The sequence below is a fragment of the Nicotiana sylvestris genome, chromosome 10, assembly GCF_000393655.2.
Source record: "Nicotiana sylvestris chromosome 10, ASM39365v2, whole genome shotgun sequence".
NCBI lineage: Eukaryota > Viridiplantae > Streptophyta > Magnoliopsida > Solanales > Solanaceae > Nicotiana > Nicotiana sylvestris.
The window spans coordinates 169,048,592-169,064,189 of NC_091066.1; the positions used below are offsets into that span (position 1 = coordinate 169,048,592).

The window sequence follows — 15,598 nt, forward strand, 5'->3', positions numbered from 1 at the left end:
CGTTTATATATGTGGAACAATTTAATTTTGAACTTGTCACTTTACCCTTATTGAACACGGTTAAGACCAAGTTTCATTAATCCGGACAATGTTATGACATGTTTATTATCACAAGTTTCAAAAATCTTCTTTTTTTGTTGATTTTGTGCTAGATAAACTACGTCATATGAATTGAAACAGATGTAGTAGTATTTATGTTTCCTTGATATTTCTGTGGATTCTTTTAGACGAATTATATACGTCAAAATGTCTCATCACTTTCAAGTTCCTAGTGACTTGACTGCTAAATGAAGCTTGTGGCATCAGGTTTTCTGTCCACAAAACTGATGAATGCATCAATGAGAGTTAAAATGAACAATAATTATGAAAATGTGTTTTGTTAAGTGACCCTCATAGGTTTGGTTGATGGAGTGGATTGTTGTCTCCGGGGCGAGTTAGGTGGGCAGAAAGGGGTTCGGCTGAACCCTTTTCGTCGAAAATTACACTTACTAAATAAAGTTAATATTTTTCATGTATAATAGTAAGCGTTAAATCCCTTTAGTTTCTTTGCGTGTTTACTTTTTAAATTTTTTGAATCCCCTTGGTGGAAATCTTACTTCCGCCATCTAGTTATATGATCTTAGGTAATTCTCATATCACAAGTTTAGTTTTTTCGATTGAATTAATCCTAATGTCCATTGTATTCAACATGATATTAGAGTCAGGCTCATATCTATTTTTGGTTTACCAAATGTTGGACCCCTAATTACTGTACACGTTTTAAATGTCGATCCCTTGACATGCAAAAATGTTAAAACGTCCTACGTTAATTGAGAGAATGAGTTGTTGTGTCCTTGTTTTTGGCCTTTTGATGAATATAGCCTACTATATCTAAGGAATTTCTCCTATTATAAATAACCAAGTTTGAGTTTAACTAAGGCCACTAAACACAATTTGATGGTTGCTTTTTTTCCCCTCTACTTTTTGTTGCTCCCTCATAAGAGAATTTGTCACTCACTCACTATTCTTGAGCCGAGGCTCTATCGGAAACAATCTCTCTACCTTCTTAAAGTAGAGGTAAGGTCTGCGTACATATTACCCTCCTCAGACCCCACTTGTGGGATTCCACTGAGTTTGTTGATTTATCGTCGCTAATGTTTGCTTTGTTAGATTCCGCATGCATGCTTTGTTATTTTTGATCCCAACATTTTCCTCAGTTTTTCCAACTTTTAACTTGGAAGCCAGTAGTTTGTGTTAAGGCACAGGAACAAGACAAAAAACACATTGATGTTTTAGAAAGGAAATAATTTCAGGAACATTGAAAGTTAAAAAGCAAAAGTAGCATAACATATTTATTATATGTACATTGCCTATAGTAGATTCTGAAGTCTGAAAATACATTCTTTTGTAAATTCTTAAGATATTCACTCACCAGTGCTAGTTGTAGTAGAGCCACTAATCCATATCTCACTATTAGTATCTGATGGACTTAAGAACTTAACTTTCTTGAGCAGTGCAACTTCATCTGATTCAGGCGAAAAAGGAGGGATATTAACACTCTTAGACGGTTTCTTTTTTTGATTTGCACTGGGTGTCCGAGTCTCTTCGAGCCCCGACTAATCCTGGGGTGCACAGGCCCTCGGCAAGGAGTTTCCCGCAAGTGCACCACGGTTAATTCAGGTTTTACCCAGTCCGATGGCCCTCAAAAATTGTTTGCATCCAATGAGTTTCGAACTTGAGACCTTGAAAGAGAGCAAACCCTTAGACTTGATTAAGTTAAAACTAGCACTAGTCTCTAATGTCTTCTCATTTTGGAATTTTCCACTCTGAATATTTCTCAAAATGTCCAATACTTTAGCTTCGCGACAGACATGATCATTCTCTTAACAAGTGTATCTGATGTAAACCTGAGCAATGGATCAATCAGTTCATCAAATGCACATCTTTGTATCCTGTTTATCGCCAAGTTAGCCAAATTGATCTCGTGCTTATGCCTAGTTATGTCCACAGCTGGCATTGATGATATCAGCTCGATAAGGACAACCCTGAAACTATAAACATCACTTTTGTCAGTAAGTTGATAACATTCATGATACTCAGGATGGACGCATCCAGGAGTCCCTTGAGGAGCAGTGGATATGTGAGAAACGTCATTAGGGAAAAGTCTTTACAGCCCAAAATCTGCAACTTTGACACGAAAGTTGTCGTCAAGAAGAATGTTATTAGTCTTCACATCGCGGTGTATTACATCAGAAGCATGCAGGTAGGCCAATGCACTGGCTGTTTCTACTGCAATACTCATACGGATGGGCCACGTGAGCGATCCCTCTACTGCTCCTTCGCCGTTGAGATGATCAGCAACTGTTCCATTAGGAATGTATTCATAAACAAGGAGAAGTTCACGGCTTCGTCTTGATGTGCAGCCGAGTAAGAATTTCAATTTCATTTATGAACTGCTGCATTCTCTTGCAGTTGTGCTCATATAGGCATTTTACTGCAACTTCTCTTCCATCATATAGTTTTCCTAATTCATAACATGCAACAACAGTGAGATACTGAGTTTTTTTTGTCTTTTTAGCATAAGTCTTACATTTAAAGTTATACTTACCATAATATACAGTCCCAAAACCTCCATCTCCAAGCTCATTAGAGGAATCAAAATTATTGGTGGCTTCTTTAAGTTCAGCATAGGAAAAAACTGGAACCTGAAATCCAAAATATCTGCTCTCTACCTCAAGCTCCCGACGAAGTTGTGTAGAATCATTCTTCCTTCTCTTGCGACGCCATATAGAAAGGATGACAATGGAAGATACTAGGATCAAACCAACTCCACTAAAAACTAGAAAACATAAGACAAAGTAATCAGAGTCTGATTCTTTTGAAATGTACTATGCTAAACTACAAATGTGGTTATTGGTAACAAATATTGTTAATAACAGGCAACTACCTGCAGCCAGAATCATTCTCAGCTTACTTTTTTCTTTTTTTCCTGAAGTAAAAAAAGAAGCTATTTTAGATAAACCTCAATAGAAAACAAGCAGAACAATAGTTTTTTTCCCACAAGTTTCAGTTGCATATACCTTTGGAACAATGAAATTTGTGTTCGCGACCGATCAGGCATTTCCCTCCTTTCTCAAGACAGTGATGACAATCATTGGACAACTCCCATTCTAGCAGAATATTAGAAGTCAACAGTTCAAACAAGTCACTAGCATATAGTTTAGATGGTGTAGGCAAAGGAATTGGCAATTGTATTATTGAACAGTGATCTGGAAGTTTGACACTTATCTTAGCACTAGAATTTCCCAATGTTTTACTGGGATGGTGATAATAGACATTGAAATCTTTACACATTGTATTTCTCAAAATCATGAAAAAAGGCATCAGTTTTCTTCTGCATGATGTCCTGACTGTAAAGAAAGGGGCTATAGAACTTTAACTAGTTGTACTAGTTATATCAGAGCAAGTAAACCATTTATCACTCAAAGAATTTGGTGAAGGTAGGGATTTGACTTGCTTCAACAATAACAAATTTTCTGATTCAGGGAAAGGAGGAACTGCTACTATTTTAGCTCTCTTCTCATTGTCAAGTTCACTAGTCTGAATCTCCTTTAGAATATCCAGAACTTCAACCATAGTAGGCCTCACATCCCTATCTGTCTGCAAGCATAGAAAAGCCAGCTCTGCCACTGAAGTCGCCATTTCCCAAATCTTGGTATCTGAATCGAACCCCAGGGATGGATCGATCAACTCGTTAAATGCACATTTTACTATCTTGTTTATTGCAAAGTTAGCCAAATTAATCTCTTGGCTATGCCTATTCATGTCCACAGCTGGCATTGATGAAATGAGCTCGACAAGGACCACCCCGAAGCTATAAACATCGCTTTTACTAGTCAGCTGGTAACATTCGTGATACTTTGGATCAATATAGCCAGGGGTTCCCCGCGGTGCAGTTGAAATATGAGAGACATCATTTGGGAAGAGCCTTGAAATCCCAAAATCTGCAACTTTAACACTAAAATTGTGATCAAGGAGTATGTTACTAGTCTTGACATCGCAGTGTATTACGTCAGAAGCATGCAAGTAAGCCAATGCACCAGCAGTTTCTATAGCAATGTTCATGCGGATTGGCCACGCGAGTGATAGCTGCTTCGCTCTGCGACCATGGAGATGATCAGCATGAGTTCCATTAAGAATATATTCATAGACAAGGAGTAGTTCACGGCTTCGGCTTGAAGTGCAGCCATAGAGGGTGACAAGATTGTTGTGCCTTAGTCTAGTAAGGATCTCAATTTCATTTACAAACTGCTCCATTCGCTTGCAGTTGTGCTCGTAAAGGCGCTTTACAGCAACGTCTCTTCCATCCTTAAGTTTTCCTGTTCATCGATGGACAAGAATTAGCCAAAAGAAGAAATTATTGAAGCATAAGTTAGTTGGATTAGGAAGATCCTCACCATAGTAAACAGTTCCAAAACCTCCATCTCCAAGTACTCTAGAGCAATTGAAATCATTTGTAGCTTCTTCAAGTTCTGAATAAGAGAAGACTGGGACACAAAAGTATATACTGCCTATTTCAACATCATGTTTAAATATATCTGACAATTTCTTTGTTGAGAGAAAGCGTGATGGACTGAATTTCCTCTTCTGGTAACACCAGATAAAGTACACAACTAAGCAAGTTATCAGCGCCAACCCAACTCCACCAAAACCTGGAATAGAAGTCAATAATCCAGCCATTAGGTCTTTGAAAAAATAAAAAGGAGAAGGCCTTTTTCCTTAACTCCGTTATCCATACATTTTGTATAACCTAAACAATTAGAGAAAGGTTCTGAGACTACCTGCTGCCAGAAACAGCCACACTGCACGTCTTTTAGTTGTTTTTGCATCTACGAGAGGGGAACAATGTAACGAGATATATTATCAATATGTGACATGAAACAAGAAAGGGACTAAAGAAACATGAACTTGACCCTTGAAAGTATATATTATTTTGGAGATGTTTACCTTTGTGACAATAAAATTTGTTGGTTTTATCAGTGTGGCATTGACCTCCATCTCCACCATAGTGGCAGTGGTAACAGTCATCAGATAGTTTCCATTCTACTAGAAAATAGGGAACTAACAAGTTGAACAAATCACCATCATATGATCTCGGGTCAATTGACAATTTAATAAGCAAACAGTTAGCAGTAAGATCGTCTGCTAGAATGTCTTCTTCATCAGCTCCATCAAGCTTGTAGTATATGGTGAAGCCATCACAGCTATCGTACACTTCATAATCATTAAAATGAGCACTCATTTTCTGGGTAATGTATGGGGTATTATTACTGTTGCTACTGCATTTGAAGAAGTTGTGAAGCGAAAGCGTAGTGAAAGAAATAGAAGGGGAGTCTGGAAGGGAGAATTTATTGTTAAACGCCTGGCACTTGTGTTGCGTCAACATAACGGCTTCTGTAAAGCATAGTACCAATCGCCTCCAGGAAGCAGTTGGATTCTTGGAAATGGTTTAGCATCACAACCAGAAATGGACATTATTCCACAGTCAGATTGTGTGGAAAGAGAGAAAGGAAAGCTCAGGTCAGTAAGATTTCCGCATGAAAAGGACTTTCGACAAGTAGAGTTAGTTAAACCATTTGCCTGAACAAAGATCAGAAGAAGAGATAGAAAAAAGCAAACAAAAGAAGAAGCCAAAGCCATACTGAATCCTTTTCCAAGAAGAGGAAAGCTAGCTAAAGGTTTGTGAATTATAAGTCTAACTAGCTCACAAGTCTCTCTTTATAATATCAAAAGTGTATAAATTTGTCAAAAAGAAACACTATGTGGAACCAAACGTATAACATGGGTCAGACTTATTAGGGAAAAGGAAGGTGAAGAAAAAAAGGAAATGTTCACATTAGCCTCTCTAGTCATTGACAGCACTAGAAAGACTTGACTTCTTGACTCTGCATTCTAACAGCAACTTCTCATCATTTTCAGGACCAAAGTCTCTGGAAATGGATGAGTTGAACTGTAGAAATAGAAGCTATATTCAGGGGCAGATCTACAATATAACGAGCAGGTTCAACCGAATCCAATAGCTTCGGCGCAGAACCTATAGGTACAAAAAATATGTTCTGAACCCAGAAAATCAAATGAATTGTGGGTTAAGAAAATTACGAACCTATAAAGTTAAAATCTTTGATCCATCCCTTGCTATATTCTCAGTTATCTACAGATAAATGGTTTATAGATACATCCAAAGGTGAAAGAGAAAAAGGAAATGGTTCTAGTCACACCCTAAAAGATACTTCAATAATATTAAAAAAAAAAAATCAAACCTTCCATTTGCTCACTTTCTCATTGGAAACTACCAAGAAAATTTTTCAAGTTTGTCAATATATAGAAAGCTAGAAATTATTGCTATGTTCCAAGCCATCTTCTTCAAAATATGAGAAAGAATCAATCATTAATTTTTATTGCTAGCTTATGAAACAAGCCCAGGGGCGGATTCGGTATGTATTTATTCGAAGCCAGTATTTTCGACCCGGAATTGTGAAAGCACTAAAATGTCAACAAATATTAGATTTGAATCCATAATTTAAATGCAATAACTTCAGTACAACAACAACAAAAACTATCCAATGTATTTCCACAAGTGGGATCTGGGGAGGGTGAGATGTACGCAGCATTACCCCTACTCTGAACGGGCAAAGAGGTTGTTTCCTACGGACCCTCACCTAAAGAAATAACTTCAGTACTAATAACCTTAAAAATCGAGTACATTATACTAAAATCCTAAATCCAACTCTGGATAAGAGTGCATATAACTATGGCTTAATACTCAAATTGACACTTATATTTGCACAGATTTTTAAAGTAAAAGCACCTTAATTCCATGAGTACTCAAATAGATACCTCAACTTCTAAAAATCAAGCCGTGTATTCTTCAATTGTGCTTCCTTTTCTGTTTCACAAGTTTTTGAGCCTAAGAAAAAAGAGAGGGACTTTGAACGGAGAAACTACTGCTTTTTCGGAAAATCAATGCTTGCCGGAAAATTACTCCGGTGATCCCCTTTACATTTTCCGACCAGCTAGGTTCAACAAACCCTTCCCCATTTTCCATGCCTCTTCCTCTTCCTCCTCATTCGTTAAACCCATTTTCATCTTCAAACCCTAACCTACCCCGCCGGGAAAGTAATCTTCGGCTAGCCTCACGTAAGAGCTGGTCGGAAATGGTGTTTTGTCTTTTATTTTTATTTTTCTGACTTTAGTCCCTTTAACAAACAAACAAAAAAATTACTCTTATAAAATAAAGACAGTAAAAGAGATAAACTGATATATTATTCGAATTCTTATATCAACTCAAATTTAATTGATATATTATTCGAATTCAAACTGATATACATAGTGAACTGAATTTTTTTTTATTTATAGAAGAAAGAAAGTTGCTACTGCAAGCTGCGGTGTAAGGTGCAGTGTAAGCTGTTACTGCAAGCTGCGATTGTGAGCTGCTATTATACCAATTATGGATAATCTTCTACTGAGAGTAATGTTTATCCATAACGGAGTACTGAAAGAATAAGCTCATTGTATTAGGTATAGATAATCTTCTACTGGGGTAATGTTTATCCATAACGAAGTACTGAGAGAATAAGCTCATTGTACCAGGTATAGATAATCTTCTACTGGGGGTAATGTTTATCCATAATGGAGTACTGAAAGAATAAGCTCATTGTACCCGGTATGGATAATCTTCTACCGGGGTAATGTTTATCCATAACGGAATATCGAAAGGATAAGCTTATTATATCATGTATGAATAATCTTCTATCGGGGTAATGTTTATCAATAACGGAGTATCGAAAGGATAAGCTTATTATACCTGATATGGATAATCTTCTACTGGGGGTAATATTTATCCATAACCGGGTATCGAAGTGATAAGCTTCTTCAGGAGGCTTATTTCCAATAGAGTACTAAATAGATAAATATATTTACGGCGGAGTCCCATATTGATATAATATAATATTCATATGTGCCAAAATGAACATCCATAATATAATATATTTATAACACTCCCCATTGGATGTTCATTAAAAGATAATGTGCCTCATTAAAACCTTACTAGGAAAAACCACGTGGAAAAAAAATCCTAGTGAAGGAAAAAGACTACACATATTTAGTAATATGCATTGCTAAGTGCCTCATTAAAAACCTTATAAGGAAAACCCTGTGGGAAAAAACCTTAGTAAGAAACGAGTGCATCGCGTATTTTACTACCCCTGATGAAAACCTTGTTTCGAATATTTGAGTCCCCGCATTCTAATCTTGTATCTGCATAACCAATACAATCTGCACAACCTATAAATGCATAACAATTACACTAAGATAGAGTATTTCAGGACCAAGGAGTTCATCATCCTCTTCTGGAGGTCGGAACGGATCCTTATTCACTTCAAGTGATCGAACACCCATTGATGTACTTAATGGGTGCGCTTTGTCCATGAAAAAACGTTTAAAGACCCTTTCTGTATAGGCAAATTGATGGATAAAGATCTCGTCTGCTAAATATTCAATTTGCAAACCAAAAACAAATTTTTATTTTTCCAAGATCTTTCATCTCAAATTCTTTCTTAAGATATTTAATTGCCTTTTGGAGCTCTTCTGAATTTCCAACAAATTTTATGTCATCAACATAAACAGCAAGTATAACAAATTCTGATGACATGTTCTTTATAAAAATACATGGACAAATAACATTATTTATGTAATCTTCTTTCAGCAAATATTTACTGAGGCGATTATATCACACGCGCACTGATTGCTTTAAACCGTACAAAGATCTTTATAATTTGATCGAGTACATTTCTCAAGACTTTGAATTATATGCTTCATGCATTTTCAATCGTTCAAGGATCTTCATATAGATTTAATCAAATAAGTCATATAGGTTAAGATTTGTATCTAAATTATATGACATCTTCAAGTGTCTGGACTGCTGGTCCGATCCTCACAATCTTTTATAATATTGTGCACTATATTGTATCAAATATATCGTCAACGGTCATTTTGTGTCAGTTCTTAAGCGACATAACTTGTTGAGATCTCATCACTTTCTTTATTTTCAGGTATCTGAGCTTATTCGAGAGTTTCATGAAATGTTATTTCGTGGGCTCTTCTAAAGCTTATTTCCTCCTCATTATGATCATTTTGATCATTAGCTCCTACCATTTTTCAAGGATTGTTACCTTTGGAATCAATTGGTCTACCACGCTTCATGCGTACAGTAAATTCTATCCTTCAGGGACTTTAATTTTAATAGGAGCAGTTGTAGCTGAAATATGATATTAAAATTTGGATCAGCAAATGCTTCTGGCATTTGACTTGAATTATCTTCTAAGTGAGGATCATATTAATGATAATTCGATTCATATAGCATATCTTTCAGCTGTTTATTCCATCTCCCAAATGTTAGAAAAATTAACATATATCCCCAATCTTTTTTGGGAAACATATCTTTATGTATTGTGGTAGAGAAATTAATCATATACCACACATCAAAAGATAGTAAAAATATTTGATTTCTGATCCTAAACCAATTGTGAGGGGAGAACTTTATCATATATTGTTGGTCGGATGCATACAAGTGTTGCTGTATGCAATTTAGAATATCTTAGACCAACACATGAAATTTTGTTCTCATAAGCAATAGTTTAGCCATTAGTAGGAGGTATTCAATGCTAAACCAGCTTGGATATAAACCACCATTGTCAAGATGAATTGTCTTGATTTCATAATCTGAAAGTTATACTCTTAATTGAGAAAAGCAATCTCAAATGTCAAACTGCAGGTTGACAATAAATATACATGTAACCATCTTATATATGTATCTATAAGTGGTTCACATGGCAGGTGAATGGACTCATATTCACCTTTTAGTTGGTATAATCAATTTATTATGAGAACAAGCAACACAAGAGAATTCTTGAAGAATCTTCTAGTTCTTCAATATATGCTTATCGGAATTCTTAAATAGCTCATTCAAAAATGGCAAATGAAAACTTCAAGTTTATCATGGCATGTTGTAACGACCCGGCCGGTCGTTTTGAGCTCTAGCGCGTCGTTCAGCAGTTGGAAGTCACGAACAACTACATTTCAGGTATATTGACTTGTACGTATGGTCAGAGTTGAATTTCGGAAAATTCAGAGTCAAATTGGAAAGAAACTTTTCATTGCGGCAACCTTAAGTTGAAGAAAATGGCTAAGATTGGAATTTTGAGTAAACGACCTCAGAATTGGGATCTAAAAGTTCCAGCATGTTCGTATGATGATTTCGGACTTGGGCGTATGTCCGTATTTGGTTTTGGATAACCCGTGAGCATTTCGGCGTATATTGTGGAAGTTAGTATTTTAGAAGAATTTCATAAATTTGGGTTGGAAGGCATTTTAGAGTTATAGATGTCCGTTTGGGATTCCGAGTCTGGGAATAGCTCCGTATGGTGATTCTGGAGTTGGGAGCGCGATCGGAAGTGAATTTGGATGTCCGGAGGTCATTTTGAAGTCATTTGGCTGAATATAGAAATTTGAAGGTTTTTGAGAAAATTCGACCGAAAGTGGAAATTTTGATATCGGGGTCGGAATGCGATTCAGAAAGTTGGTGCAAGTCCGTAATGTCGAATGTGACTTGTGTCCAAAATTTGAAGTCATTCGGACTAGTTTTGGTAAGGTTTGAGACACTTAGTCTCTTTTAAGGAAGCTTAAGTTGGAAAAGTCAATCGGATATTGACTTATGTGTTAGAGGGCTCGAAATGCGAATTTTATGGTTCGTATAGCTTCGTTAGGTGATTTGGGACTTAAGAGTGTGTCCGGAATATTTTTGTGATGACCGGTGTAGAATTAAGCTTGAATTGGCAAAGTTAGTATTTTGGCGAATTCCGGTTGATAGATGAGATTTTGATCCGAGGGTCGGAATGGAATTCCGAGAGTTTCTGTAGCTTCGTTATGTCATTTTGGACTTGTGTGCAAAATTTGAAGTCAATCGGACGTGATTTGATAGGTTTCGACATCGGAAATAGAAGTTGGAAATTCTAAAGTTCATAAAACTTGGATTGGAGGTTGATTCATGATTTTAGCGTTGTTTGATGTGATTTGAGGCCTCGAGCAAGTCCGTAATGTATTTTGGGACTGGTTGGTATTATTGGTCGGGGTCCCGGGGGCCTCGGGTGTGTTTCGGATGCCCAACGGGTCATTTTTGGAAGATTTTTGCCGTTTTGAGCATAAATGTAATGATCTAAAGGTTCATTTTTAGTTCTAGAGATCCAAATTTGATTTCGAGACTTCCAAAATTTATATCATGAATTATAGGACTGATCTGGAAATTTTGGTTTAATTTCATCAAGACGCGATTGGGTTTTTGACGTGAAATGTGAGTTAATTGTTTAACGAGCGAAATGGGTATTAAACTGGGCAAACAAGCTCCGAATTGAGTTTTGATTAAAGGGTTGTGTTCGTATTATTATTTGTGACTCATAAAAACAAGAATCGTCTAATTCTGAGTTCGTATGATGGAGTTAGACCCATTTTAGTGAAAAATGGTTGTGCTGCAAATTTCTTAAAAGCTACTGTATTTTCTGCAGCAGTGAACAGTACCCGCGGTGAACAGTGAACAGTGACCTCACGCGCATGAACAGTACCCCGCGTGAACAGTACCGAAAATTTCTGGACAGATTTAATGTCCAGCAGTCCGAGTTTGGTCATTTTTTTTGACTTCCAAGCTCGGATTTTGGGCGATTTTTAGCAAGAAATCTTGGGAAATCTTGAGGTAAGTCACTTGTGATTATTTCTACTCCATAATATTGAATTATCATCGAATAATCCGACTAGATTACATGTTTTTGAGGAGTAAATTGAAGATTTAGGCCTAGGGATTTGAAAATAAGATTTGAAGATTTGAGGGGTCATTTGAACTCCGATTTTGGTAAATTTTATATGTACGGACTCGTGGCGAGACGAGGAATCCGGTGATGTGACTTTCGTAATTTTTCGAGAAGTGGGCCCGGGGCTCGGGTTTTGCGAATTTCGTGAATTTCGATATTTTTCGAGTCTTTTCGATTGGGTTATATTCCCTTAGCCTATTGTAATGTATTCGTTGTGGTTTTGACCAGATTCGACGCGCGAAGAGGTAAATTCGAGAGGCAAGGGCATAGCGGAGTAGACGTTGGACCGTCTTGAGGTGAGTAATGATTTTAAATGATGCACTGAGGGTTTGAAACCCCGGATTGCACAACATACTGCTATGTTGAGATGAGACACGCGTTGTATGACGAGCGCGGGGTCATTTACTATTGGGGATTGTGACTTGGTCCATCCCAGTTGATATTTTTACCGCGTAATTGATAAAGATTTATTGTTTTTCACTATGATTGGGCTTATTGCCATATTTGGGCTTCGTGCCAATTATCTGAAATCTTTTGTGAATTTACATCACTATTTTCCTCACGAATTGAAATATTATTTGAACTCAGTCCAATTGAATTATATTATTTTGTGAACTCAGCTACATTTATACTCAACTCGAGATTTAATGATATTTATAATGTTGTTGAGCTGAGCACTATTGTTTTACTGATGCCCAAGAGGCTTATGATTATTTTCTGGACTGATTGAGGCCGAGGGCCATACGTGAGGATATGTTGAGTGATGTGAGGAGGCTTTCAGGCCTCGAGTGTTATATGAGGAGGCTTTCAGGCCTCGTGTGTGATGTGTGAAGGCTTTCAGGCCTATTGATATTGCGCTTGGGCTGTAGGAGCCCCTCCGGAGTCTGTACACACCCCCAGTGAGCGCAGGGTACCCAGGTGAGTTGGGAGTGGGCCCGAGAGGCCGTTGCTTGTGTGTGGTGAGTTGGGAGTGAGCCCGAGGGGCTGATGTTGTGTGCTGGTGAGTTGGGAGTGAGCCCGAGGGGCTGATACTATACTGAGATTTACATATTGAGCCCGAGGGGCAAGCTTTTGATTTATCCTTACTGTGGAAATTATTTGTCTTTACTGTTTTAAAAGAAGAATTATCTGATACTCACTATTTTACTGTATAACTGATTTTACTGCTTGGGATAGCGCTATATTATGTCGTTATGAGATTTCATGTTTTCAGTCGTTATTTATTTTTATTACTCACTGGGTCAGAGTACTCACATTACTCCCTGCACCATGTGTGCAGATACAGGCAGAGCTGAGTTCGCTCCTGAGCGCTGATTCTTTCCAGACCAGGCGGTGACTAGGAGTAACGAGGTAGTTGTTGACGTCCGCAACCCTGTTTTCTCCCTTATCTTTGTTATTTATGATAATTCTAGACCGTATAAAATATTAGTAAACTCTGTAGTAGCTCATGACTTGTGACACCCCGATTTCGGGCTGAGTTTGGAGGGTTTTCCTTGTTCTATCACGTTTATTTCGCATTTAAGATTATATTGCCCATGATTTAGACTTATTCATGCTAAGTAATTATAAAGAGATGTACTGTTTTGTTGATTGGCTGGCATCGTCCTCTCGAGAGGCGCCATCACGACCGGGTTGGGATTTTGGGTCGTGACACATGTGCTATCTCTTAGTAAACTTCTGGTTTACTATGGCATAAACTTTTACATTAGTAAACTTCTAGTTTACCGTGATTGCTTTTGCATTAGTAAACTTTTGATTTATTGTGATACATGATATAATATAAATTGAAGAATAAGGTGGGTAACTTCTCACATATATATTATTTTACCCCCTATGATTGTGAAAACATGAAGATTTTCAATCTTCCAGTCATTTGTAGTCTCAATATGACAGTCATTTGTATTAGTAACATTTAGGTTTAATACAATATATGTTTTGACCAACATCAACAACCTAGTATAATCTTACTAGTGGGATTTGTGGAGGGTAGTGTGTATGCAGACCTTACCCTTACCCTGGGGTAGAGAGGCTGTTTCCAAATAGACCTTCGGCATCCTTCCCTCCAAGAACTACCCATCTTGCTCTTGGGGTGACTCGAACTCACAACCTCTTGGTTGGAAGTGGAGGTTGCTTACCATCAAAGCAACCCCTATTGTCTATACAATATATGTTTTGACCATAATCATATAATATGAATAACATATTTGTATATAAGATCTTGGAGAGCCTTCATTTATTATCCACAATCTAATATTTATCGGACATTACTAGTGTCATATATCTTTTAGGTAAAAAGTTAGCTCTTCAGGAGTTGTTGATACATTTTGTACTATCAAATATTTCTCATACACTTCTCGTATCATGAGAGAAAATCACAATCAAATAAACAATGTAAAACAATTGTTTAAGCACAAGAAAACTCTTCTTCATTATATTTTCCTACTTCAGGAGGCAATTTCAATTGTGTTACTTCTTCATGAGCAAATTTAAAATACGAAATATTGAGTATATATTCTCTCAATTATATTACCTCTTCTGGAGGTGAATTGTAATATATTCACATCAAGAGCGCGTTCATATTTACCAGATTTATTAATATTGTCACATTCACTTCAGGGAATGGATTAATATTATAAAAAATTCTCATCATTCAGGAAATCGAACATAATTATCTGAATGCGCATTAATCACATCAAATTGTGATGCCTCAACCTCTTTTAAAATATTTACTTACTTCAAGAGCAAATCGAGGCGTGCATTTAATATAGAGAATATTTATGTAGCTTATCTTCAATTGTAACCATAGAAAGCCTAAATTATCACTTCTGGTGATCATAGGTATATACCACTTCTGGTGGTTAACAAAATATAATTACAATGAGATATACGAAATATAACCACTTCTGGTGGTTGTATATTTCTTGCAAACTCTGCTAGAGTTTAAGTTGATCTAATAATGTTATCTATATTCTTCAAAATGACATAAATAAGATATATTATATTAAACATCTTTATCAAATCATAATTTTTCTTTATGTACAACAATTACATAACCATATTATCTATTACATACAACAAAAATTAAAATATTTACATTTCTACAGATTCACCACCGATTACATGACTTGTTTCTCCTTCTGGGAGTGCAAAGTAATCAGCTACATCCAAATGCATGAAGTCTAAATTATCTTCAGAAATAAAATTTGCTTCAGCATTTTTCTCTGTCTTCTTCAGGGAGGCTTGATAAAGCTCAACCAGGTGCTTTGGCGTACGACAAGTACGTGACCAGTGCCCTTTTCCTCCACATCTATAGCATGCATTTTCTGCATTTGGCGCTTGCACCGCTTCATGCTTTTGTTCCTTCCTTTTCCACTGCTGGTGGTGAGGAGGCTTCTTTGGTGCATTATTATTACCATGATTGGGGTTTCTTCCCCGACCACGGCCATGACCACGACTGGGGCCACGACCTCTTCCACGTTTAGCTTGGTGGAAGTTCGTCTCATTCACTTCAGGGAATGGACAAGAACCAATAGGTCGGCTTTCATGATTTTTCATTAATAGCCCATTATGTTGCTCTGCTATAAGAAGATGTGAGATAAGTTCAGAATACTTTTTAAATCCCATCTCTCGATATTGCTGCTGCAGGAGCATATTCGAGGCATGAAAAGTGGTGAAAGTTTTCTCCAACATATCATGATCAG

The 15,598-nt window shown here is 37.0% G+C and overlaps 2 protein-coding genes across 2 annotated transcripts; both read right to left on the minus strand.

Annotated features, from left to right (window-relative positions):
- Nucleotides 1–1,304: 1,304 nt before the first annotated feature.
- LOC104212025 (LEAF RUST 10 DISEASE-RESISTANCE LOCUS RECEPTOR-LIKE PROTEIN KINASE-like 1.1) lies at nt 1,305–3,363 on the minus strand. Its single transcript, XM_009761199.2, has 4 exons — nt 3,060–3,363; nt 2,927–2,968; nt 2,588–2,818; nt 1,305–2,503 (listed from the first exon to the last, which is right to left on the minus strand). Exons 1-4 carry the CDS (start codon nt 3,361–3,363, stop codon nt 2,379–2,381), a joined length of 702 nt encoding a protein of 233 aa, XP_009759501.1. The 3' UTR covers nt 1,305–2,378.
- On the minus strand, nt 3,059–7,233 carry LOC104212028 (LEAF RUST 10 DISEASE-RESISTANCE LOCUS RECEPTOR-LIKE PROTEIN KINASE-like 1.1). Its single transcript, XM_070160185.1, has 4 exons — nt 4,987–7,233; nt 4,821–4,868; nt 4,437–4,691; nt 3,059–4,358 (listed from the first exon to the last, which is right to left on the minus strand). Exons 1-4 carry the CDS (start codon nt 5,423–5,425, stop codon nt 3,415–3,417), a joined length of 1,686 nt encoding a protein of 561 aa, XP_070016286.1. The 5' UTR covers nt 5,426–7,233; the 3' UTR covers nt 3,059–3,414.
- Between the last annotated feature and the right edge of the window lie 8,365 nt (nt 7,234–15,598).